At 45.9% G+C, this 26490-nt stretch overlaps 2 protein-coding genes across 4 annotated transcripts in view; both read right to left on the reverse strand.

Annotated features, from left to right (window-relative positions):
* Positions 1-507: 507 nt before the first annotated feature.
* nrarpa (NOTCH regulated ankyrin repeat protein a) lies at positions 508-1641 on the reverse strand. Its single transcript, XM_048559129.2, has one exon. The coding sequence runs from the start codon at positions 1152-1154 to the stop codon at positions 813-815; it is 342 nt and encodes a 113-aa protein (XP_048415086.1). The 5' UTR covers positions 1155-1641; the 3' UTR covers positions 508-812.
* A 252-nt stretch (positions 1642-1893) lies between these two features.
* exd3 (exonuclease 3'-5' domain containing 3) overlaps positions 1894-26490 on the reverse strand; it is a 644822-nt gene continuing 620225 nt past the window's right edge. For all 3 annotated transcript variants that reach the window (XM_059638357.1, XM_059638356.1, XM_048558801.2), the window contains one exon: positions 1894-16972. In XM_059638357.1, coding sequence (XP_059494340.1) covers positions 16629-16972 — 344 coding nt within the window. In that variant the 3' untranslated portion in view covers positions 1894-16628. The remainder of the gene's footprint in view (positions 16973-26490) is intronic.

Genomic DNA, 26490 nt, shown 5'->3' on the forward strand with positions numbered 1-26490 from the left:
GTGTAACAGTGTTAGCGCAAGCAGAAGATAACGTGCACGCAGACAGGACATTAAAAAGGCAGAAATGGCAGTTCAAGCAACCTGCAAGAGGAAGGGGGTAGAAAGGCAGTTGAAGCAAGAGAGCAGACATCTGAAACAGGAAAAAAAAATACTGGCTGAGGGACTTACACGCAGCAGCCGAGGAGTAGGATGTTATAAACAGAACAGTGTGACACAGGAAGCTTTCATACTGGGGACGATAACGAACATTAATCGCAAACTGTTTGGTGCGTGGGTACCTTTGTATCAGAACCCACCCAAGCCTGGGGTGTGTACCCTCATCCCTATAGCAGACTTCTGGAGCTTTTTGTTTTGCCCCATCAGGGTGCCCCTTACCCTGGGGTGGGGTGTTTACTCCCCTCCCCGGCTCACCCACCCTTTGCCCTGAGCTGCTGTTACCCCCTCAGGCGGCCACTTGTGGGGGGGGGGGGGGGGGGGGCAGAGAAGATGATCCCGGACCGGACTGGACACGGTCTCTGTCTTTCACAGATTTATTGTTACGTTAATGACATCGACATGAAACACCGAGAGTCCGCGAGTGTCCATCCAAGGCCGGGGAACCGTTCCGTCACCCGACGCCAGCCTCCGGGGGAGGCGGGCGAGAGGGAGCGAGGCCCTGTCCCACTCTCCGAGCCCGGCTCCAGCCCCGGCCTCAGTCCGTGTTGTGCTGCCATCCCAGTGAGGTAGATGCGGCGGGGGCAACCCTGGGGCTTGCCTGTGGGGAATTGGCCCCGGGCCCAGGCCTCACCGGGATCCGATCCCCGGCTCCGGCCTCACCGGGCCCCGCTCGCTCCGTACTTGGCCTTGGTGATGAGGTAGAGGACGATGTCCTGGTGGCCGCCGAACGCGGCGATGTGCAGGGCGCTCCAGCCGTCGCGGTTGGCCAGGCGTATATCGGCGCCGAACTTGACGAGAAGTTTGACGAGCTCCAGGTTTCCCGCGATCACGGACTGGTGCAGCGCCGTCTGGCCCTCAGGCCCGAACGAGTTCACATTGAACGGACAGTCCGCCATGTTCTGCAGCAGCGATTGCAGCTCCCGGGTGTTGCCGCGTCTCACCGCCTCCTGGAACATCCGCTGCGGGGCAGCGGCCGGAGACAGCTCGGCCTGGCTCATAGCTCCAGTCCGGGGGAGCGTCCCGCCGGCTCCACGGCCCCCAACGTGCCGCGTTCAACCCGCCGGGGGGGGGGGGGGGGAGAGAGAAGGGGGGGGGGGTGGAGAAGGGGACCGGCTGCCGGAGACGCGCTTCGCTCCCCACGGCCTCCTACGTCCAACCCCAGGCTCTCCTCACTCTGATTCCCGATTGGCTGCAGGCTCCCGCTCTCTACTGGACTCGGTGCCGGATATCTCCGGGACCCGCTCCCAGCGGTGACCCTCTGAGGCACGGGCTCGCTCTCTTCTTCTTGGTCGGCCTCCCGTCCTCTGTTCGGGCCCCTCTTCCTCTCCTTAGGCTAGCTCGCTCCACACAAGGACCCCGCTCCCTCTCTGACTCTGGGCCCCACTTCCCGTACCAGGTTCTGGCCGTTGCAGCTTTTGACGGGCGCGCGGGAGATTACCATGACAATGGAACGCTGGGCGCCTCGGGATTCCACGGAGACGGCGAATCACACCCCACTGCCCATCCCCCTAGCGCTCTGATTGGCTGGGGGCCCACGTGGTGCGTGTACGGTCCTTGTTTTGCAATGACAGGTGGGCGGTGCCTAAATTAATTCATTAAAATTCTGGAGCGTGGGAACCCAGAGAGCAGATCTTCCCAGAGAGAAATACACACATACTCAGATCAAAACACAGATATTCAGATAGTTATTCAGATAAAAACGGATATTCAAATAAAAATAGAAATTTTCAGTATAGATATATTCAGAAATTTTTTAATCCAATGATAATCGGATACACAGAGAGAATGTTGTCACACTATTCAGACAGTGACTGGCAGCTAGACACAAATTCACACCGACACACATAGAAATGAATAAATATTCGGATTAAAAAGAAATAGTAGACCGTTCAGCTCCTCGAACTTGCTGTGCCATTCTATATGATTATGTCAAAGCCTTAGGCTTCAATTCCGCTTAGCCACCCTCTCCCCATGTCCCTTCATTCCTTTGGAAACCCAAAATCTGTCAATCCCAGCCTGAATAAATGTAACAGTGGAGAGGATATACTCTACCCTCTCCGGTAGAGAATTCCAAAGGTTCATAACATTTTTGTTCATCTAAATTCTAAATGCTTGAACCTATACCATTTCACCATGCCCCACCCAAAAACACACCTATAACCATGGACATGATGTGGATCCTGGCATTCTCTACTACAAGAATCTCTTGGTCTCAATGAGATCCCTTCTTATTCCATACAAAATAAGAAATAGGAACAGAGTAGGCCATTCAGCCCTCAAGCCTGCTTCACCATTCAATGGGATCATGGCTAAGCCCACATTCCTCATATCCACTTTCCTGCCCTTTCTCCATAACCCTTCATTCCCCATCTGAAGAATTTACCTATCTATCTCAGCTTTTGATATACACAAGGACTCTGTTCCCACTGTTCTCTTTAGCAGTGAGTTCCAAAAACTTTCAACCCTCTTGGAAACATAATTCCTCCACATCTTAGTATTAAATTGGAACACCTTTGTCCTGAGACTTAAGCCCTCTGATCCTAAACTCTCCCATTAGGTGAAACATCCTCTCAGCAATGACCCTGTCAAGCCCCTTAAGAACAAGTTATATTCCAAAGAGATGACGTCTTATTCTTCTAAATTCCCATTAGCTGTCCTAAGCTGTTTAGTCTTTGCTCATAAGCAAATCCCTCCATACCAGGTATCATCCTAGTGAACTTTCTCTGAACTACCTCCAGCAGAGTGATATTTCTCATTAAATAAGGAGGAACCAAAACTGCTCCCTCCAGATATGGTTTCATCACCACCAGGTACAGTTGTAGTAAGACTTGGCTTTTCTCTTTCTCCACATCCCTTGAATTAAGGGCCAACATTCCATTAACCTGCCTGATTACCTGCTGCACCCCAAGTGCTAGCTTTGTGTTTCCTTTTAACTCCAGAAAATATGGACCTAATTTACTCAAGTTACTTAAACTCATTATAGGACAACTCCCTCATTTGAGAGATCAATTATGAGCACCTTTGCTGTGCTGATTCCAATGCAAGTTCAGTCTTCCTTAAATTAAGAGAACAAAACTGTACATACTATTGCAGGTGTGGACTCACCAAAGTACCATACAAATGGTAGGAACATTTCTTTATTGCTATCCTCCAATTTCTTTGCAAAAAAAACCCATTAGTTTTCCTAATTGTTTGCCGTATCTGCACACTAACTTTATGTTTCAGAGATAGTAGGAACTGCAGATGCTGGAGAATCTGAGATATACAAGGTGTAGAGCTGGATGAACATTTTGGGCCTTCACCCTTCTTCAGAAAATTTTGAAGAAATTGAGGAAATACATTCCTCGTCAATGATGCAGCCTGAGGGCAAAACCTTTCAAATTATAAATACTACAATCATTATAAGGTTCTCCATAGAACATGTTACACTCTAAGATGCTTCAATACATTTTTAATAGTCTTGACTTACAATTTACATTATGTGACGCTCAAGCCTGAGGGATATTACAGTTTTCAGCTCCTTGGCATATTATAATTGAAAGCAGCTAGCACCCTTAGCAACCTTACCCCACTACACCTTATACAACAGTTAACAAAATGAAACTTGCGCCTCCCTCTGCACATAGCCCTGTATGTTGGAGTTCGCGAGTCTGTAACATTTGGTCATGGAAAACTCCCTGCAGTGAAAAGCAGGTTTTGACATCTTTCACCAAATCAATGATTCTGTCAGCATAGATGATGTTTGTCTCAGAGTGTGATGATGTTGTGGCTTTAAGACAGTTATTTTGTCCTTTGTTGTTAAAGAGAGGTTTTAAGTTAGAGGTGATGAGCTATTTACTTGGAAGTCAGAAAAATAAACAGCTTGTGAGGCCTTCAGCTTTTTTTAAAAAGTTGGAACAATAGAAGCAGCCTGGCTGGATGTAGCTAGTTCTCATAGACCAGGCTTTCAAGTTTTTTTTAGTGTTTGTATTTAGCTTTAGAGTCTCAACAGGATAGAAACTGCTGGAGTTTTGAAGAAGTAGAAGCTTTATTTTTCTCTCTCTTGCTTACATCTAGAAGCTGGGGTTTCTCTCTGCTTCTGGGTTACCTGTGAGACAAATTTATTTATTTTCTTGAATTTGCCTTTTTGCCAAGGGGAATGTTTATGGGATTTTACTGCATTGGAACAGTTAATTAGTAATAGCTACTGTATTTATTATTCTGTTAGGTTTTCCAGTAGAGTTGTTACTCTAAGTTCTTCTTTCTTTTGTTGTACTTTAAGTATAGTGTTTGAATAAATTGCATTTTGCTTAAGTCAAGTAGTTTGACCAGTCAATTTGCATCTGGAACACAGCATGTTATATTTGCATTTAAAATCAGAAGAAGTTAGGGTCTAGACTACCTTCATAAAACATTTTGACGGAGTCTGGTCTGGTCTGGTCCATAACAGGGCTGCATAACATGTTCCTGAATGAGGAGGTCGGCAATAGTCTCTTCCCTACCACGGCCAGCTTAAAGGTAAAAGGTAAAAGGCAGGGTGGGGGCCGTGTCTGGTGAGGCTCCAAGTTTGTATGGAGGAGCTGACAGGAAGGGCCCTTCTCACCATCAACGAGGCTAAGTCTTACTGCTTGCTGGGAAAGTTCTGGTGATGAAGCATTCTGCCAAATGACTCTTGAATCTGCTTAGAGAACCACCTGAAGAGAACAACTTTCTCATTTCCCTGCCGGGCTTCCAGGCTGACCACTGTTTGATAGACTTGTGGTCAAAGGAGTTTGTCTGCACAAACATCTCCATGACAGACAGGTGGTATGCCAAGATCCAAGTTTGTGGCAACCTGGTCAAACCCATCCTCTCAGCCCCAGGGACAGGTAGAGTCTCAGTACGTACTGACACTTGGTGTTTATGTACAGACCGTCTATGGACAGCTTAGTGCAGTGACACACAAAGATGATCAAGATGAGATCAATGGTGGGTATCTACCTTTATCTAGAGCTATGCGTAAACACAGTCCATCGTTGACAGTTAGAGAAAGCAGAAGATGGCTTGAATGATCATCATAGCAAAGAAGTGAAGACCTGTGTCATGCACAGCAACACCTAGACAGTCTTGAACCTGATGCTAAGGTCCTTATTCCACAACGGGAAGGAAGTAATGTTCAATTTTGTTTCTCGCATGGACACTCACTCCTTTCAGATTTTACTGCCTCCCCTAGCTCCTCTGAATTTATGCCCGGCAACATTCAAGTAATCTGACCTAGCAGTGAAGGGAACAAAGGATTGGCTGACTCAGGTCCAAAGAGAATGGCATTTCTCTTGCCTGGATTTACCTTGGCTCCTGAGGCAGTTTGAATTAGTCTCAGATATTAATTAATCAGCACACCCAAAGTGGATCTGAGCAAAAAACAGGGATGTTGTCCATTTGCAGGGAGGGTTTGAGCAAAGTGCCTCCACTTCCTGAATCATCGCCACTCTTTTCCTCATAGCCTTCCTGAAAAACTTGGCAAAGGTTTCTATACAACACACAAACAGGACAGGGGAGAGACAGCAACCTTGACTGACTCCAGATTAGATCAGAATGCTTTCTGTTTCCCAGACATTGATTTAAACCATGTTTTTGATGTTTGTTGTAGCGTTCGTAGACAATTACACATTTCCCATCAAACCCGATTTCTGAGAGCACATCCAAAGGCCTTCTCCTGGGCCAGGTTAATGAGACAGATCTATGCCCTGCTATCCCTCTTTAGCTTAAAGCCACTTTCCCTACTCTTACCATACAGAACATAAGACAGTACAGCACAGGAACAGGTCCTTTGGCCTATCATGTCTGAGCCATGATGCTATACTAAACTAATCCCATCTGCCTGCACATGGTCTGTATCCCTCTATTTTCTACCTGTTCATTTGTCTGTCTAAAAGCCTCTTAAGATTTGCTATCACACCTACTTCTCCCGCCTCTCCTGGCAGCGCATTTCTGACATCTACTATCCTCTTTTTTAAAAAAAGCTTTCCTTACTTTAAACATTCTCACTCCAATCTTAAACCTAACTGACTCCATCCCCCAGGCACACCCACGTATTTGACATTTCCACCCTAGGAAAGACTCTCCAACTATCCAGGTCTCTCATAAGTTTACGTACTTCTCCCAGGATGCCCCTCAGTTTTTGATGCTCTAGCAAAACAATCCAAGCTTGTCCAACTTCTCCTTGTGACTAGTACACTTCAATCTAGGCAGCATCCTGGTAAACCTCTTCTGCGCCCTTTTCAAAGCCTCCACATCCTTCCTATAGACCAGGAAACAGAACTGCGCATAGTACTCTAAATACATAGCCATTGAGAATAAGTTTACTATTCAGAATAGCCAGGGGCACAGTAAAGGGAGGGAAAAGACCTCTAGTTTAAAGCACATTTATTTCAATACACGAGGCCTGCCTGGTAAGGCAGATGAGCAGAGTGCGTGGATTGGCTCTATGGACTGGGTATTATCGCCATAACAGAAACATAGCTGAGAGAAGGGCAGGCCTGGCAGCTCAATGTTCCAGGATACAGAAGCTACAGGGGTGAGAGAAGTATAAGTAAGTGAGGAGGGGGAGTTGCCCTTTTGATAAGGGAGCACATAACAAACAGCACTTGTAGAGGATATTATTAAGCAGTCATCAAATGAGACCATATGTTTAGAACTTGGAAACAAAATGGGGATGGTCACTCTGTTGGGACTATAGTGTAGACCAAATAGCCAATGGGTACAAGAGGAGCAGATGAGTAGAGATTGCAGATATCTGTAGGAATAACAGAGTAGCACTCGTTGGAGATTTTAATATCCCCTTTATTGACTGGGCCACTCAGAGTGTACAAGGCCAGAAAGGGGTGGAATTTATCAAACATATTCAAGAAAGTTTCTTAAATCAACATGTAGAGGGCCCTACTCGGGAGGCTGCAACATTGGACCCAAAGTCTAAGATTCTAAGGCTGAAGTGTCAGTCAGACAGCACTTTGGGTCCAGTGACCATAACTCATACAGTAATGGAAAAAGATAGGATATTGTCCACAGGTTAAGATACTAAACTGGAGCAGGATCCAATTTTGGGGCCATTAAGCAGGATCTAGCAGCAGTCGACTGGGTGAGTCTTTTTGAAGGAAAAGGAATGACTGGCAAATGGGAGGCGATTAAAAGTGTGATGTCAAGAGTCCTGGAACAGTATGTCCCTGTCACGGTGAAGGGAAAAGCTGGCAGGTTAGAGATCCCTGACTGATGAGCGATATTGAGGCTCTGGTAAAGAGAAAGAAGAAGGCATTGGGTGTTAGTTATCAGGCTCAAGTCAATCCCTAGATGACTATAAAGTGTAGGAGCACACTTACGAGGAAAATCTCTCAAATCAAAAAATACAGATGGGTCTTGATCAGATGGGGAAATGGGCTGAGGATTGGCAAATGTGGTTCAATACTTATTAGTGTGAGGTGTTACACTTTGGAAAGTCAAACCAAGGTAGGACTTATACAGTGAATGGTAAGGGTGTGAGGAATGTTGTGGAACACCGGGGCACAGGAGTACAAGTACATAGCTCGTTGAAAGCGGCATCACAGGTTGACAGGGTGGTGAAGAAGGCATTTAGCATGCTGGCCTTCATCGGTTGAGACATTGAGTACTGGAGTTGGGACGTTATGTTACAGTTGTATACGTCATTGGTGAAGCTGCACTTGGGGTATTCTGTACAGTTTTTCTCATCCTGTTATAGGAAAGACATAGTTAGACTAGGAAGTGTATAAAGAAGATTTTACAAGGATGTTGCCAGGACTAGTAGGCCTGAGTTATAGGGAGAGGTTGTCCAGTATAGGATTTCATTCCTTCGAACATAGGAGAATGAGGGGTGACCTTATTGAGGTGTATAAAATCATGACGGGCATAGGTTTAAGGTAAGAGGCCAAAGGTTTAATTTAATTGCCCTGAGGGGCAACTAATTCACACAGACAGTGGTGTGTATATGGAATGAACTGCCAGAGAAAGTGGTTGAGGCTGGTACTATAAAATATTTGGATAGGTACATGGGTGGGAAGGGTTTAGAGGGATTTGGACCAAACGCAGACAAACGGAAATAGCTGAGTGGGCACCATGGTCAGCATGGTACCTGTTTGCATGCTGTATTACTTCATGACTCAATGACTTTAAATGTGGCCTGACCAAAGTCTTGCGCATAACGTGCAACCTTTTCTACCCAATGCCCTTATTGATGAAGGCAAGCAGGCCATCTGCCCTCTTTGATACCTTATCCACTTGTGTTGCCACTTGTAGGAAGCTATGGTCTTGGACCCCAAGATCCCTCAGTATATCAATGCTCCTGAGGGTCCAGCCATTTACTGTATACTTTCCTCTTGAAATTGACATCCTAAAATCACCTCTCACTTGTCTGAATTAAACTGCATCTGCCATTTCTCCATCTAAATTTAGAGCTGATCCATATCCAGCTGCATCCTTTCAATATCCTTCCTCACTATACACAACCCTATCAATTTTCATGTGATCTGCAGACTTGCTAATCAGAACACCAACAGCTTCATCCAAATCATTTATATATCTGACAGACAACACAGCTTGCAACACTGATCCTTGCAGAACTCCACTGGTCACAGATCTCCAGTCAGAAAAGCCCCTCTACAACTACACTCTGTCTTCTATGGCCAAGCAAATTATGTATCCAAATTACCAACTCACCACGGATTCCATGCAGTTTGATTCCTCCAGCCGACCATTAGGGACCTTGTCAAGTGCTTTATTAAAGTCCGCGTAGACAATGACCTCACCCTCATTAATCGTCGTCATCTCTTCCTCAAAAAACTCAATCAAGTTTGTGAGACAAGACCTCCCCTGCAGAAAGCCATGCTGATTATCCCTAGTTAGACTATTCTTCTCCATATGCAAATAAATCCTGTCACTAAGAATCTTCCCCAACAATTGCCGTACCACTGATGGAAGGCTCACCAGCCTATACTTTTCTGGATTATCCCTGTTGCCCTTCTTGAACAAAGCAAGAACACTGGCTATTCTCTAGTCTTCTGGGACCTTGCCTGTGGCTAAAGAGGAATCAAAGATCTGCCACATACCTGATCACACAGCATTTTTATCTTTGTACACTCTGTCTCTTCCAACTTCATACTAATGGCTGCCATTACCCACATCTCAACTCTTGTTCTTTCCACTTAACATTCCAAATCATTCCTTGTATGAACCCTGGCCAAACTCCTAGTATTTAGTTTAAAGCCCTCTGATCAGCACATCTGGATATTTGTTTACTTAAAAGCTGTCCAAATAGTTCTGGTGACCATTCCTCAATAATTGAAATCAATTTCTCTCTCTCTATTCATTGAGACATATATATTTAATTTTCTTATCATTCTCCTAACAATACTGACCCCCACAGCAATTCTTTGTCAATCCTTCCTGACCTCCTTTCAATGCCTTAATACTACAGCAGTTTGACCATCCTCTGAGGTGAAGTTCTTTGAGATGCTGACATTTACTAAGCATATGGGTTTCACTGCAGGGAGAGTTTTAGACCTGAGAGAAATGGGGTTGGGGAGACTCTCAACCAGTGGGGTGGGAGTGTGTGGAGTCCTAGGTTGAGTGAGGGTCTTAGGCTAGGGGTGAAAGAGGGTTTAGGTCTCTGAGAGGGTTTAAAACCCTGGGAACAGAAGGTCACAAGCTCCAAGGGAAGGAAGGAACTGAGCCTGAGTGGGACTCAATGTCATCCTGAAACATGTAAATAGGGTGTGTGTGTGTGTGTGTGAGTGAGAGAGAGAGAGAGAGAGAGTGAGTGAGAGAGAGAATGCGAGCAGGAAGGTACAATCCTGATCCCTCAGGGCTTCAGGGTTGGAAGTTATGGTGAACACAGCAGACACACAGGCCAATGCTGGCATATTCTGACAGATTTGGAAGGGCTTACCTGAGAGGTCTATTTTCCCAAATCCCAGCAGGGGAAGGGGTTTTGGTGAACAATTGAAAGGTTGAGGTGAAAAGGTTTTACACATAAATCGTTCTTTCCTCCTTGCTCTTTTAGGTGTAAAGTCATGCTGGGATGTCCAGTTTTTGTGCACAGCTGCTCAGCCTGGATATTGGACAGGACCTGGTGAAGATGTGGGCTGCAGGGCATATCCTGTGTGTGTGTGTCAAGAGTCAGAGCGTTATACAGCACAGGAAGAGATCCTTCAGTCCAATTTGTTTTTGGTGACCAGACATGCTAAATCAATATAATCCCATTTGCCAGCATTTGCCCATAACCTTCTAAACCCTTCCTATTCATGTACCCATCCACATGCTTTTTTAAATGCTGTAACTGTACCAATCTCTACCACTTCCTCTGGCAGCTTGTTCCATATATGACAACCCTCTATGTGAAAAGTTGCCCTGTAGATCCCTTTTATATCCTTCTTCTCTCACCTTAAACCTATCCCCTCTAGTTTTGGACTCTCCTACAATAGGGAAAAGACCTTGACTATTCACCCTGTCCCTCATGATGTTATAAACCTCTGGAAGGTTTAGTTAATGATGCTCCAGGGAAAATAACCCCAGCTTATTCAGTCTCTCTCTGTAGCTCAAATTCTCCAAACCCAGCAACATGATGGTAAATCTTTTCTGCACCCTTTCAAGTTTAACAACATCTTTCCTTTAGCAGAATGACCAAAATTGAATGCAATTTTCCAGAAATGGCCTTACCAATATATGGTACAGCACAACATGACATCCCAACTCCGATACTCAAGGCACTGACCAATAAAGGCAAGCATACCAAATGACTTCTTCACTCCTGTTTACCTGTGGTTCATATAGTCATAGAGATCTACAGCACCAAGAAGGCCCTCGGATGAAAATGTTTTAATCCACATCTGCCATAGAATCATAGAATTTTACCAGACAAGGAGGCCATTCAACTGATCATGTGTGCATTAGGTCCCAAAAGAGTTATCCAGCTCATCCTATTCTCTAGTCCTAACTTCAAAGCCCGCTAAATCCAAAATTTATGCAGGTCACTTTTGAAACCTTTAATTTTATTCATTCAAGGGACGTGGGCTGTGCTGGCTGGGCCAGCACTTATTGTTATCCCTAGTTACCCTTTGGAAGGTGGTGATGAGATTCCTTCTTGAACCACTGCAATTCATGTGCTGTAGGTAGGTCCATAATGCCCTAATGGAAGGAATTTCAGGATTTTGACCCAACAACAATGAAGGAACAGTGACATATTTCCAAGTCAGGATGGCGAGTGGCTTGGAGGGGAGTTGCACGTGGTGGTGTTCCTAGTAACCTATTTCTCTTATCCTTCTAGATGGACATGGTCTTGGGTTTCAAAGTATTCCTAACCTTTGATCTATTTTTGTAGTTACTGTGTTTATATGGTGAGTCCAGTTGAGATTCTGGTCAATAGGAAACCTCAGGATTTTGATAGTGGGGGATTCAGTGATGATAATACCATCGAATGTCAAGGCGTGGTTTGGCTAGATTGTCTCTTATTGATAATTATTACCTGGCATTTGTTTGGTGTGAATATTATTTGCCACTTGTCAGTCCAAGCCTGTTACTTCAGGCCTAGTTGCATTTGTACGTAAACTGCTTCAGTATCTGAGAAGTCACAAATGGTGCTGAACATTTCGCAATCATCATCAAATTTCCCCACTTCTGACCTTATAGTGGAGGCAAGATAATTGATGAAGCAGCTAAAGACGGCTAGGCTAAGGACATATCCTGAAGAACACATGTACAGATGTCCTTGAGCTTTGATGACTGATCACTAACAACCACAAACATCTTCCTACGTGGTAGATACGACATCAACCAGTGGAGAGCTTGCCCCGATTCCAACTGATTTCAGTTTTCCTAGGGTTCCTTGATGCCCTGCTCGGTTAAATATGGATTTGACGCCAAGGCCTGTCACTCTCACCTCAAAGCTTTGGAATTCTTCTGCATATGTTTGAACCAAGGCTGTAATGAGGTTAGGAGCTGAATGCCCCTGGCCGCACCCAAACTGGGAAGGATGAGGATGACAAGATTCAGGAACATTGGATGGCAAGAGAAACTGAGACCATACTCAAAATAAAAGGAGGCATATGTAAGGTATAAGAAACTGAAGACAGACAGAGCCCTCAAAGAATACAAAGACAGAAGGAAAGAACTGAAAATTGCCAGAGGAAGTGGCGGAGGCTGGTATAATTACAACATGTAAAAGGTATCTGGATTGGTACATGAACAGGAAGGGTTTAAGATGGATAGGGGCCAAATCCTGTTAAATAGGACAAAATTAATTTCAGATATCTGGCTGGCATGGATAGGTTGGACTGAAATGTTTTTTGCATGCTGTACATTTCTATGACTCTATAAGGAATTAGGAGGGCTAAGCAAGGTCATGAAATGTCTTTGGCAAACAAGTTTAAGCAAAGTTCCAAAGCCTTTTATATATAGGGAAAGGTTAGGTCCACTCAAGGACAAAGGAGGGAATTTATGCATGGAGCTGGAGGAAGTGGGTGAGGTCTTTAACAAATACTTTGCATCAGTATTCACAAAGAAGAAGGTCATGGTGTATGCTAAGTCTTGGGAGGACTTTGTTGATATTCTACGGCATGTCGACATAAGAGAGGAAGTGATGATGAGTGTTTTGAAAAACATTAAGATGGAAAATTTCCAGGGCCTAATGGGACCCAGAATGGTTGGGTGGGGGGTAGGGGCAGGTGAGGAAACTGCTGGGACCTTGTATGGAATCTTTGTATCCTCTTTAGTCACAGGAGAGGTCCCAGAGGACTGCAGAATATCCTATGTTGTTCCTTTATTTAAGGGCAACAGGGATAATCCTACAGGCCAGTCAACATTATGCAGTCGTAAGGAAATTACTGGAGGAGATTCTTAGTGATAGGATTTACTCACATTTGGGAAAATATGTACTTATTGGTGATAGGCAGCATAGCTTTGTGCAGGGAAGGACATGTCTCAAAATTAGATTCAGTTTTCTGAGGAAGTGACGAATATGATTGATTAGCGCAGGGTGGTAGATATCTAAATGGACTTTAGCAAATTGATACGGCAGATTGATACAAAAGTCACATGGGACCCGCATTTAGCCAGTAAGATGGATACATAACTGGTTTAGTCATAGAAGACAGAGATTAGCATTAGAGGGTGTTTTTCCACTTGGAAATCTGTGCCCAATGGTGTTCGTAATATTTATAAATGATTTGGAGGAGAATGTAGGTGGCCCAATTAGTTACTTTGCAGATAACAAAAAGCTTGGGCGAGCTGCGGATGGTGAAGAGAATTGCCATAGGATACAGCAGGAGAGGGATGAGCTTGGCTGGAGAACGATTTCATAAAATGGCTACAAGTGTAGAAACGGGCCCTTTGGCCCAACAAGTCCACGCTGACCTTCAGAGCATCCTACCCAGACCCATCTTCCTATAACCCACCTAATCTACACATCCCTGAACACTACGGGCAATTTAGCATGGCCAATCCACCTAACCTGCACATCTTTGGAATGTGGGAGGAAACCAGAGCACCCAGAAGAAACCCAAGCAGACAAAGGGAGAACGTGCAAACTCCACAGAGACAGTGGAATTGAACCCGGATCCCTGGTGCTGTGAGGCAGCAGTGCTACCCACTAAGCCACCCCAGGCAGATGGTAGATGGAGTTTAATCTAGACAAATGCAGATTGATGCATTTTGGGAGATTTAATGCAGAAAGGAAAATGCATTTCTAAGAAACATAGGTTTAAAACAAAAGGGGCAAGTTTAAAGCAGCTGAGAAAAGCAAATCTTTCACAGGGAGGGTGGTAAGTGCCTGGAGTATACTGCCAGCAGAGCTGGTGGAGCAGATAGAATAGCAAGGTTTAAGAGGCAGATGTATGGAATAACAATATATATGACAGATGTATGAATAGGCATGGATTATGGAGGGATACGGACAACATAGAGACAAAAGGTTTTTAGCTTAGAAAGGCATTGTGTGTCAGAGCAATCTTGTTGGTTGAAGGTCCTGTTCCTGTGTAGTACTGTTCTTTGTGCTGTCCTTAGCCCCGACAAAGTAAACTCATCCAGTTGAACTTGGGGAAATTTCAGGTCATTGTTGTTAAACCTATATTCTCTAGTAAGTGACACTTCCACACTGAGAAAAAGACTCTGACAATCCATTCTATCCAAGTCTCTAATAATATCGTCAACTTCTAACAGATCGCCCCTCATCTTTCGATGTTCAAGTGAAAATAAACCATGTTTATCCAATCTGTCCTCATAGCTAATACCCTCCAACACAGGCAACATCCTGGTAAAGTCGCCATAACCTTCTGGTTGTGCAGCAACCAATATTCCAAATATGTCCTAAGTAAAATTCGGTACAGCTGCAACATGACCTGTCAATTTTTATACTGTGGGCCTGACCGATGAAGACAAGCGTGCCACATGTCTTCTTGACTGTCTTATCCACTTGTGTTGCCAATTTCAGGGAACTGTGGACCCATACGGCTAGATCGCTATGTATATTTATGCTACTAAGGGTACTACCCGTTACTGCATATTTCTCTCCTCCAAGAGATCTCCTAAAATGCATCAAATAATTTGCCTGGATTAAACTTCATCCGCTATTATTGCAGCAATGACAGGCTTCCCTCTCAGGAGTTTTCAGACAACCAAAATTATTTCAGGACATTACAGCTCAAATAACTCACGTGAGTGTCTGGAAACTGAACTGGACAAACCATATATTGTGGCTAAAAGAGCTGGTCAGAGGTGAGGAATCCTGCAGTGAGTGACTAATTTTTTGAATCCCAAAGCCTGTCCACCATCTATAGGAGTGTGATGGAATACTCCTTACTTGCCTCGGATGGGTGCGTGACATGCTCAAGAAGCTTGACACCATCCAGGACATAGTAGCCCACTTGATTGGCACCACCTTCAGAAACATTCACTCCCTCCACTACCAATGCTCAGTAATAACTGTGTGTACTGTCTACAAAATGCACTGCAGAAATTCAGCAAAGATCCTTAGAGAGCACCTCCCAAATCCACGACCATTTCCATCTAGAAGGACAATACAACAGATCCACGAGAACACCATCACCTGCAATTATCTCTTCAAGCAACTCGCCATCCTGATTTGGAGTTATATCACTGTTCATCCAGTGTCACTGGGTCTTTATCTTGGAGTTATGAAGAGGGAAACTCACCACCACCACCTTCTCAAGGCCAGCTAGGGATGGTCAATAAATGCTGGCTGACACAGAGACACCCACATCCCAAGAAACAAGTTTTTTAAAAAAAATTACATTAGACTTGTGTCAGAAACTGGTTTGGCCTTAACTGGAGTACTGTGTCCATCTGTGGACACCCACTTTAAGAAGGATATAAAGGCTTTTAAGAGGGTGTCAAAATATGCACAGCAGGAGTTCCAGGAATGAGGAACTTCAGAAACATGGATAGATGGGAGAAGCTGGGACTGTTCTTCTTGTGGGAGGAAGTTGACAGGAGATCTTACCAAGGTGTTCAAAATCAAGACATGTTTGGACAGAGTAGATTGTGAAAAACTGCTCCCTTGGTGAAATGATCAAAAACCAGAGAGAGATATTTCAGTAAATTGGCAGCAGAAGCAAGGGCAATATGAGGAGAAACAATTTTTTTTGTGAAGAGTGGATTTAGAGTACAATGTGCACAAATGTGAAGAAGCCTGTTGCAATGGCAGGTTTTAAAAGAGCATCATTTTGCAAATTGCACCATTTTCAGAGCAGAAAGAATTGCAGGGCTGGATGGAAATGGTGATGGGTGGAATTTGGTTGAGTTGTCCTTGCTGAACCAACATGGACATGATGGGCCAAATGGCTTTCTCTATCCTTTAGCCAATCAATAAAAATTATAATGTTCTTTACATCTGTTTAGGATTTTTCTTGAAATATTTAAAATGAAATCTTTAGCAATGCACCTTATGGCATTACGGCAATCATATTCTCTTATTTCAGTAGTAACAAACAGCACAGCAACTTGGCAAATGTCCAGTTTATTACTGTAAAATGTGATCCAGGAAACCTCTTTTAAAAAAAAGAGCTACCTGCACTTTGCAGAATTTCTGGTAGAAGATTGAGAGACTCACTTTAGAAACTTGCAGCTTTTGATTCAAATCAGTCTCTGTGGCCATTAAAACAACCACGCAGACCAGAATAACATGCAGCAGCTTCAGAACAGGCACTTTCTCACCTGCAATAGTGAAGGTGGGGTCAGTGGCAGGATGAGGACAGGGTGAGTGGTAGGGTCAGGTGGGAACAGGTGGCAAATAGTTTGACTCGCCAATCACTGACGCAATGATTGGATGTAACCCCGGCATGCTTTCTTCAGACCGGTATCAACAGCGTGCTTAATAGAAGAGCTGCAATGTGTGGAGAAATAAAGCAGCAAAACTAGGCACTGCCTCACTGACGAGCATTTCCTCTGCCTATTCTAAGATGAATATTGACTTCCCAATGCAGCATCAAAACCTGTCACGGGTGGTAAAATGTCTTCTTGTCAGTCACATGGAGCACCTCCTGGAATTGGGACACTATTCGGTTGAAGTGAGAACCCTCCCAGAACACTTTGCCACATGAAACACAGCAGTAAAACATGACAACTTTGTCCAGGATCCCAGGTGGAATGGTCTCCACCTGCAAAACTGCACCACTCGTAAACTTCAGCGTCTTCAAATCAAGCCGAGATTTGTCTGCCCAATGACACCGGGGATTGTACGAGCATCTGCCTGCCTGACCCAAGTAGTTGCCAGCGTCTGTCTGTGGAGACACCACAGCCTGGTCTGCACTGGAGGAGCTCCTCATTGCAGTTGGAGGATCTGGAAAAAAAGAGCACACAAAACGAAAGGATACAGTTTGAGCGTGGAGATTCTCAAACATAAGCACTAATTGACACAAGAACCTCACACATACTCCAGTACCTTAGAATTCAAAGATGGCCTGTTAATGACTCAAAACAAACAGATTTGTGATGGTGTAAGTGCTCGCCTTGGAATATCAGTTAGTTTATATGTACCTGCACCAGCCTGCATGTGCCGTTACCCTGTTCCGCAATTTAGAGAGAGGACAGTTTCTTTCTTGTCAGCCTGAATCAGGTGCAGTTCATGGACTGGGCACTGAGATGATCTCAGTTAGGTCAATGTTTGAGGTACAGCATAAGAAGCAATTTGAAATGTCAACTCTGTTTCTCTGTCTACAGATGTTGGCAGTCCTGAATTTCTCCAGCATTTTCTGAGTACACTTCAAATTTCCAGCACTTTGCTTCTAACTGAGGCACTATAACTGGCCTAAGAACCCTTGGGTCAGACAAGCGAAGGTGCCTTTCCTTGATCACTACTCGGTGACCCAAGAATTACACACAGAAAGAGCAAATCAGCTGGGGTTTCAGCTCCTAATTATTAAGCTCGACTCATGCTGAATGTTTACTGAATGTGATCATCAGCACAGAATTGGTTTGGACGTGGCACCTCTACTGGATCAATAATTGACTAACACTTGCTTTCTGGATAATATGCAGTTTTGTAAAACACTAGGTGTCTGTGTTACAGTAATCTAACATGAGTACTACCTTCTCGACAGAAGGAAACACTTCCAGGATGAGGAGAGAGACTGAGCCAGGGTGAAATAACTTGAACAGGTGAAGAGAATAGGTACAGCACAATAAAAAGAGGGGAGGGGTGGCCCTCTTATGGCACTGGTAGTGTCCCTCCCCCCGACCAGGAGGGCTGGGTTCAAGACCCACCTGTTCCAGCTGAACAGGTTCCATTAGAAAAATAGCTTAACAAAAATAAAGGGAGGCCCTTCAAAAGTATACAGAGTGTAGGGGGTTGGTTAAAAATGAAGTGAGGGGAGCAAAGAGGGGCCATAAAATATTTTACACAGATAGGATCAAGAAAAAGCCCAAGGTATTTTGTAATGTATTAAAAGTAAGAGGATTACCTGGGAAAGAGAGGGAACTATTAGAGACCAAAGAGGCAACCTGTCATGGAGCCAGTGGATGTGGGTGAAGTCTTAAATTAATATTTCTCAACTGCATTCACAGAGGTGAAAGACATTGTTGCTAGGGATTTCAGTTGGAATGGTGATGTTCTACACCATGTTAAGCTTGATAAGGAGGAGTTATTAGGTATTTAGTGGGCATAAACATGCATAAATTCCCAGGACCTGATGAGATGCATCCTAGGCTGCTATGGGAGGCAAGGATGGAGATTGCTGGGGTTGGTAGAGATTTTTAATGCTTTTCAGGCCTCCCAGTCACAAACCATTTCCACTACCCCTCCCATTCTTTAGATGTCCATCATGGGCCTCCTGCAGTGCCACAATGATGCCACCTGAAGGTTGCAGGTACAGCAACTCATATTCCGCTTGGGAACCCCGCAGCCCAATGGTATCAATGTGGACTTCACCAGCTTCAAAGTCTCCCCTTCCCCCACCGCATCCCTAAACCAGCCCAGTTCGTCCCCTCCCCCCACTGCACCACACAACCAGCCCAGCTCTTCCCCTCCACCCACTGCATCCCAAAACCAGTCCAACCTGTCTCTGCTTCCCTAACCTGTTCTTCCTCTCACGCATCCCTTCCTCCCACCACAAGCCGCACCTCCATCTCCTACCTACTAACCTCATCCCACCTCCTTGACCTGTCCGTCTTCCCTGGACTAACCTATCCCCTCCCTACCTCCCCACCTATACTCTCCTCTCCACCTATCTTCTTTTCTCTCCATCTTCAGTCCACCTCCCCCTCTCTCCCTATTTATTCCAGAACCCTCACCCCATCCTCCTCTCTGATGAAGGGTCTAGGCCCGAAATGTCAGCTTTTGTGCTCCTGAGATGCTGCTGGGCCTGCTGTGTTCATCCAGCCTCACACTTTATTATCCTGCATCCTATCTATGTCCCTTTGTAACCTAGAACAGTCCTTCGCACTGTCCACAATATGATCGACCTTCGTTCGTTCACAAACTTGCTAATCCACCCTTCCACTCCTTCATCTAAATCATTTACAAAAATCACAAATAGAACAGGACCCAGAACAGATCCTTGCGGTACACCACTCGTAACTGAGCACCATGTTGAATATTTTCTGTCCACTACCACCCTTTGTCTTCTAAGGGTCAGCTAATTCTGAATCCAACCTGCCACATTTTCCACTATCCCATGCCTCCTTACCTTCTGCATGAGCCTACCATGGGGAACCTTATCAAACGTCTTACTTAAATCCATGTATACCACACCCACTGCTCTATCTTCATCCACCTGTTTGGTCACCTCTTCAAAGAATTCAGTAAGTTTGTGAGGCATGATCTACCCCTCACAAATCCATGCCGAATATCACGAATAAAATTGCACTTTTCTAAGTGATCATCAATCTTTTCCAATAATTTGACCACCACTGAGGTAAGACTAACTGGCCTGTAATTTCCAAGGATATCCCTATTCCCTTTTTTGAAGAAGGGAATGATGTTTGCCTCTCTCCAATCTTCCGGCACTATACCCGTGGACAGTGAGGACGAAAAGATCATCGCCAAAGGCCCTGCGATCTCTTCCCTCGCTTCCCGTAGAATCCTTGGATAAATCCCTTCAGGCCCGGGGGACTTATTTATCTTCAACTTCCTCAAAATTCCAAGCATATCTCCTTACTAACATTGACTTTCTCTAGCCTACCAGCCCGTTTCACACTGTCCTCCTCGACAACTAGGTCCCGCTGAGTTGCGAATACTGAAGAAAAGTATTCATTAAGGACACCTCATATCTCTTTAGGCTCCATGAACAAATTCCCTTTACAATCCTCGATCTGCCCGAACCTTTCTCTGGTCATTCTCTTATTCCTCATGTACATGTAGAAAGCCTTGGAGTTTTCCTTGAACCTATCTGCCAAGGCTTTCTCATGCCCCCTTATAGCTCTCGTAAGCTTTTTCTTCAGCACCTTCCTGGCTAACTTGCATCCCTCTAGAGCCTTTTCCGTTCCTCGTTTCCTAAACCTTACAAAGGCATCCTTCTTCCTCTTAACCACAAGTTCGACCTCCCTTGAGAACCAAGGCTCCCTCACTCGACTGCTTCATCCCTGCCTGCTAGGGACAAACATATCGAGCACACGCAGTATGCATTCCTTAAACAATCCTCACAATTCAATAGTGCTCTTTTCTGACAACATCTGTTCCCAATTTATGTTACCCTGTTCTGACCTAACAGAATTGTAATTACCCTTCCCCCAATTATAAACCTTAACCTGCTGTATGTACCTATCCTTGTCCAAGATGATTGTAAAAGTAACAGAGTTATGATCGGTAGCGCCAAAATGCTCTCCTACTAACAGGCCTTAGACTTGGACTGGTTCATTGCCAAGCACCAAATCCAAAGTGGCCTCTCTTCATCCTCACACTCGTCCTCACACTCAACAACTTCTCTTTTGACTCCTCCCACTTCCTACAGACCAAGGGGGTGGCCATGGGCACCCGCATGGGCCCCAGCTATGCCTGCCTCTTTGTAGGTTACGTGGAACAGTCCCTCTTCCGCACCTACACAGGCCCCAAACCCCACCTCTTCCTCCGGTACATTGATGACTGTATCGGCGCCGCCTCTTGCTCCCCAGAGGAGCTCGAACAGTTCATCCACTTCACCAACACCTTCCACCCCAACCTTCAGTTCACCTGGGCCATCTCCAGCACATCTCTCACCTTCCTGGACCTCTCAGTCTCCATCTCAGGCAACCAGCTTGTAACTGATGTCCACTTCAAGCCCACCGACTCCCACAGCTGCCTAGAATACACCTCCTCCCACCCACCCTCCTGCAAAAATTCCATCCCCTATTCCCAATTCCTCCGCCTCCGCCGCATCTGCTCCCACGACAAGACATTCCACTCCCGCACATCCCAGATGTCCAAGTTCTTTAAGGACCGCAACTTTCCCCCCACGGTGATCGAGAACGCCCTTGACCGCGTCTCCCGCATTTCCCGCGACACATCCCTCACACCCCGCCCCCGCCCCCGCCACAACCGCCCCAAGAGGATCCCCCTCGTTCTCACACACCACCCTACCAACCTCCGGATACAACGCATTATCCTCCGACACTTCCGCCATTTACAATCCGACCCCACCACACAAGACATTTTTCCATCCCCTCCCCTGTCTGCTTTCCGGAGAGACCACTCTCTCCGTGACTCCCTTGTTCGCTCCACACTGCCCTCCAACCCCACCACACCCGGCACCTTCCCCTGCAACCGCAGGAAATGCTACACTTGTCCCCACACCTCCTCCCTCACCCCCATCCCAGGCCCCAAGATGACATTCCACATCAAGCAGAGGTTCACCTGCACATCTACCAATGTGGTATACTGCATCCACTGTTCCCGGTGCGGCTTCCTCTACATTGGGGAAACCAAGCGGAGGCTTGGGGACCGCTTTGCAGAACACCTCCGCTCAGTTCGCAAAAAACAACTGCACCTCCCAGTCGCAAACCATTTCCACTCCCCCTCCCATTCTCTTGATGACATGTCCATCATGGGCCTCCTGCACTGCCACAATGATGCCACCCGAAGGTTGCAGGAACAGCAACTCATATTCCGCCTGGGAACCCTGCAGCCATATGGTATCAATGTGGACTTCACCAGTTTCAAAATCTCCCCTTCCCCTACTGCATCCCTCAACCAGCCCAGTTCGTCCCCTCCCCCCACTGCACCACACAACCAGCCCAGCTCTTCCCCCCCACCCACTGCATCCCAAAACCAGTCCAACCTGTCTCTGCCTCCCTAACCGGTTCTTCCTCTCACCCATCCCTTCCTCCCACCCCAAGCCGCACCCCCCGCTACCTACTAACCTCATCCCACCTCCTTGACCTGTCCGTCCTCCCTGGACTGACCTATCCCCTCCCTACCTCCCCACCTACACTCTCTCCACCTATCTTCTTTACTCTCCATCTTCGGTCCGCCTCCCCCTCTCTCCCTATTTATTCCAGTTCCCTCCCCCCATCCCCCTCTCTGATGAAGGGTCTAGGCCCGAAACGTCAGCTTTTGTGCTCCTGAGATGCTGCTTGGCCTGCTGTGTTCATCCAGCCTCACATTTTATTATCTTGGAATCTCCAGCATCTGCAGTTCCCATTATCTCTGGCCTCTCTTCATGTTGGTCTAACTACAAACTGTGTCAGGAATCCTTCCTGAATACACTGATCAAAATCCGCTCCATCTAAACTATTACAACTAAAACATTCCCAATCAATATTTGGAAAGTTGAAGTCACGCATGACGACAACTCTGTGACTTCTGCACCTTTCCTGCATTTGCTTCCCAATCTGCTTCTCTACTTCTCTGCAACCATTCGGGGGTCTGTAAAAAAACCCTAACAAAGTGACTGCTCCTTTCTTGTTCCTGACCTCAATCCAACCTGACTCTGTAGATAATAAAATGTGAGGCTGGATGAACACAGCAGGCCAAGCAGCATCTCAGGAGCACAAAAGCTGACGTTTCGGGCCTAGACCCTTCATCAGAGAGGGGGATGGGGGGAGGGAACTGGAATAAATAGGGAGAGAGGGGGAGGCGGACCGAAGATGGAGAGTAAAGAAGATAGGTGGAGAGGGTGTAGGTGGGGAGGTAGGGAGGGGATAGGTCAGTCCAGGGAAGACGGACAGGTCAAGGAGGTGGGATGAGGTTAGTAGGTAGCTGGGGGTGCGGCTTGGGGTGGGAGGAAGGGATGGGTGAGAGGAAGAACCGGTTAGGGAGGCAGAGACAGGTTGGACTGGTTTTGGGATGCAGTGGGTGGGGGGGAAGAGCTGGGCTGGTTGTGTGGTGCAGTGGGGGGAGGGGATGAACTGGGCTGGTTGAGGGATGCAGTGGGGGAAGGGGAGATTTTGAAACTGGTGAAGTCCACATTGATACCATATGGCTGCAGGGTTCCCAGGCGGAATATGAGTTGCTGTTCCTACAACCTTCGGGTGGCATCATTGTGGCAGTGCAGGAGGCCCATGATGGACATGTCATCAAGAGAATGGGAGGGGGAGTGGAAATGGTTTGCGACTGGGAGGTGCAGTTGTTTGTTGCAGGAACAGCAACTCATATTCCGCCTGGGAACCCTGCAGCCATATGGTATCAATGTGGACTTCACCAGTTTCAAAATCTCCCCTTCCCCTACTGCATCCCTAAACCAGCCCAGTTCGTCCCCTCCCCGCACTGCACCACACAACCAGCCCAGCTCTTCCCCCCCCACCCACTGCATCCCAAAACCAGTCCAACCTGTCTCTGCCTCCCTAACCGGTTCTTCCTCTCACCCATCCCTTCCTCCCACCCCAAGCCGCACCCCCAGCTACCTACTAACCTCATCCCACCTCCTTGACCTGTCCGTCTTCCCTGGACTGACCTATCCCCTCCCTACCTCCCCACCTATACTCTCTCCACCTATCTTCTTTACTCTCCATCTTCGGTCCGCCTCCCCCTCTCTCCCTATTTATTCCAGTTCCCTCCCCCCATCCCCCTCTCTGATGAAGGGTCTAGGCCCGAAACGTCAGCTTTTGTGCTCCTGAGATGCTGCTTGGCCTGCTGTGTTCATCCAGCCTCACATTTTATTATCTTGGAATCTCCAGCATCTGCAGTTCCCATTATCTCTGACTCTGTAGATACATCATTCTCAAACTGCCTTTCAGCAGCTACTATACTCGCCCTGACTAGCAATGCCACTCTCCCGCCTCTTTTCCCATTCTCCCTCTTTCTTTAAAAGCTTCTAAGTCCCGGAACTTCCAACAACCATTCGTGTCCCTGAGTTATCCAAGTTTATGCAATGGCCACAACATCGTAGTTCCAAGTATCAACCCATGCTTTAAGTTCATCCGCCTTATTTCTGATACTTCTAGCATTGAAGTATACACACCTCAAACCATCCATGTCCACAATTATGATCCATCGACCTCATTTTTTTTATAAACAACCTCACTCCCTGTTGTGTCCATTGGAAGGCTGAATACCTCATCCTCTGAATTATAAATCTGGTTCCCTAACCCCTGCCAATCGAGTTTAAACCGTCCTGGATATCTTGGGCAAACCTCCCTCCCAGGATATTTGTGCCCTTCTGGTTCAGGTGCAACCCGTCCTTACTGTACAGGTCCCACCTTCCCCAGAATGTGCTCCAATTATCCACATAATGGGAGCCATCCCTCCTATACCAGCCCTGTAGCCACGTGTTTAGCTGCACTCTCTCCCTATTTCTTACCTCATTATCACGTGGCACTGGTAGTAATCCAGAGATAACTATCCCGTTGTCCTGGACTTCAGCTTCCAACCTAACTCCGTGTACTCGTTTTTCACATTCCCAGTCCTTTTTCTACCAATGTTATTGGTACCGATGTGTACCATGATTGCTGGTTATTCACCCTCCCCCTTAAGGATCTTGAAGGCACGATCCGAGAAATGACGGACCCTGGCACCCGGGAGACAGCATACCATCCGTTCATCTCACTCGCGTCCACAGAACTGCCTGTCTGTGCCTCTTACTATCAAATCCCCCATTACAATTGCTCTCCTATTCTCCCCACTTCCCTCCCTGCCACAGGCCAGGCTCAGTGCCAGAGACTTGTCCGCTGTGGCCTTCCCCTGGTAGGTCCCCCACCCAACAGTACCCATAACAGTATACTTATTGTTGAGGGGAACAGCCACAGGGGATCCCTCCACTGTCGGCCTATTCCATTTCCCCCTCCTGACGGTCACCCAGCTACCTTTTTTCTGTACCTTGGGTGTGACCACCTCCCTATAACTCCTCTCTATCACCCCCTAAGCCTCCCGAATGATGCAGAGTTCATCCAGCTCCAGCTCCAGCTCCAGTTCCCTAATGTGGTCTGTGAGGAGCTGGAGTTGGGTGCACTTCTCTCAGGTGGAGTCAGAGGGGACACCAGCAGTGACCCTTACCTCCCACATCCTGCAAGAGGAGCATGCAACTGCCCTAGCTTCCATTCCTGCTACTCTAGATTTCCAGAAGAATTAAAAAAAAGCCTTACCTTACTGACCCTCCGCACAGTCTTTTTTTTGGTTAGAGGAGAAGGATGGGTGGGAAACACTACACGTGTAGTTTTTCGGGTTTAGCCAATGCCCGAATGTATCAGTTCCTTACTCGCTCACATTCTCGCCACACATTCGCCGCTGAAAACAAGAGGGCCTCTGCTGCACATAGTAGGCTTTAAACCAAGTGCAGATAAATGGTATTGGTGTAGTTTGGTGATTGTTGGTTGGCATAGACATGGTGGACTGTATTGCCCGTTTCTATGCTGTATGACTCCATGACTGTAATATACATGGATGGGTCCTGCAGGTTAATAATACCATATATGCAGGGTGAAGTACTGAAGTTGCTGAAATATAGGAACAGGAGGTAGCCATTTCAACTTTGAATTTGTTCCTCCATTCACTGGGATTGTAGCTGATCTGTGACTGAAGCCCACATACCTGTCATTGCCCCATAACTCTTTAATACCTATGTTTCATAAAACTTCATCAGGCTCTGTTGAAAGTAAATAACTGACTAAGCATTAATTGCCATTTTAGAAGGCAGTTCTATACTTCTACCGCCTTCCTTAAGCTCTAACTATATTTGTCTTCGATTCCATCGCATGTGAAATAGTTTCTTTCTATTTGTTCCCCATTTGTTCCCTCTATATCTTGAAAACTTGAACAAAATAATGTCTCAACTTCCTAAATTTCAGCATGTACAATGATTATTGTGTAGTCAATGTAAATGTTTTTGAAGACGTGATGGTCAGGAGTGGTCTGACTATTGCTGAAACATGGCTTCTATTCCCTTGTATTCCAGTTCTCAAGATATAAAGATCACATTCCATCAGCCTCTGATTATTTTCTGTCTCAATCCAGGCTATGTTAACGATCTATGGATCTTGGAACCCCAAATCTCTTAAGATGCTGACTGTTTCTCACTTTACACTGTTTAGAAAATGCCACGTCCTATCCATTTTAGGTCTATAGTGGATAACAATATATTTCTCCAAATTGAAATCCCTTTTCCACAGTTCTGCTCATTCACTTATCTTTTTGTAACATTTCACTTTCATCTACACTGCTTATAATGCTGCCCATTTTTGTGTCGTTGGCAAATTTGGATGTGTAGCTTTCTATTCCAACATTTGATTCATTAATAACTACAGAGAAAGGCTGAGATCTCAAAATAGATTCTTGCAAAGCACCACTGATCACAGTTTGTCCATGATCGCTGAGTTTTGTCTTCTGTCACTCAAACAATTTCCTAACCAAGTTTATAAATTACTTCAGTTCTGAGCCTCAACTTTGGTTGTTTGAAATACTATCCACGTACATTCCCTTGTTCACTGCTTTAGTCACCTCTTTAAGAGATTGGA

Source organism: Stegostoma tigrinum, chromosome 29, assembly GCF_030684315.1.
Source record: "Stegostoma tigrinum isolate sSteTig4 chromosome 29, sSteTig4.hap1, whole genome shotgun sequence".
Taxonomy (NCBI): Eukaryota; Metazoa; Chordata; class Chondrichthyes; order Orectolobiformes; family Stegostomatidae; genus Stegostoma; species Stegostoma tigrinum.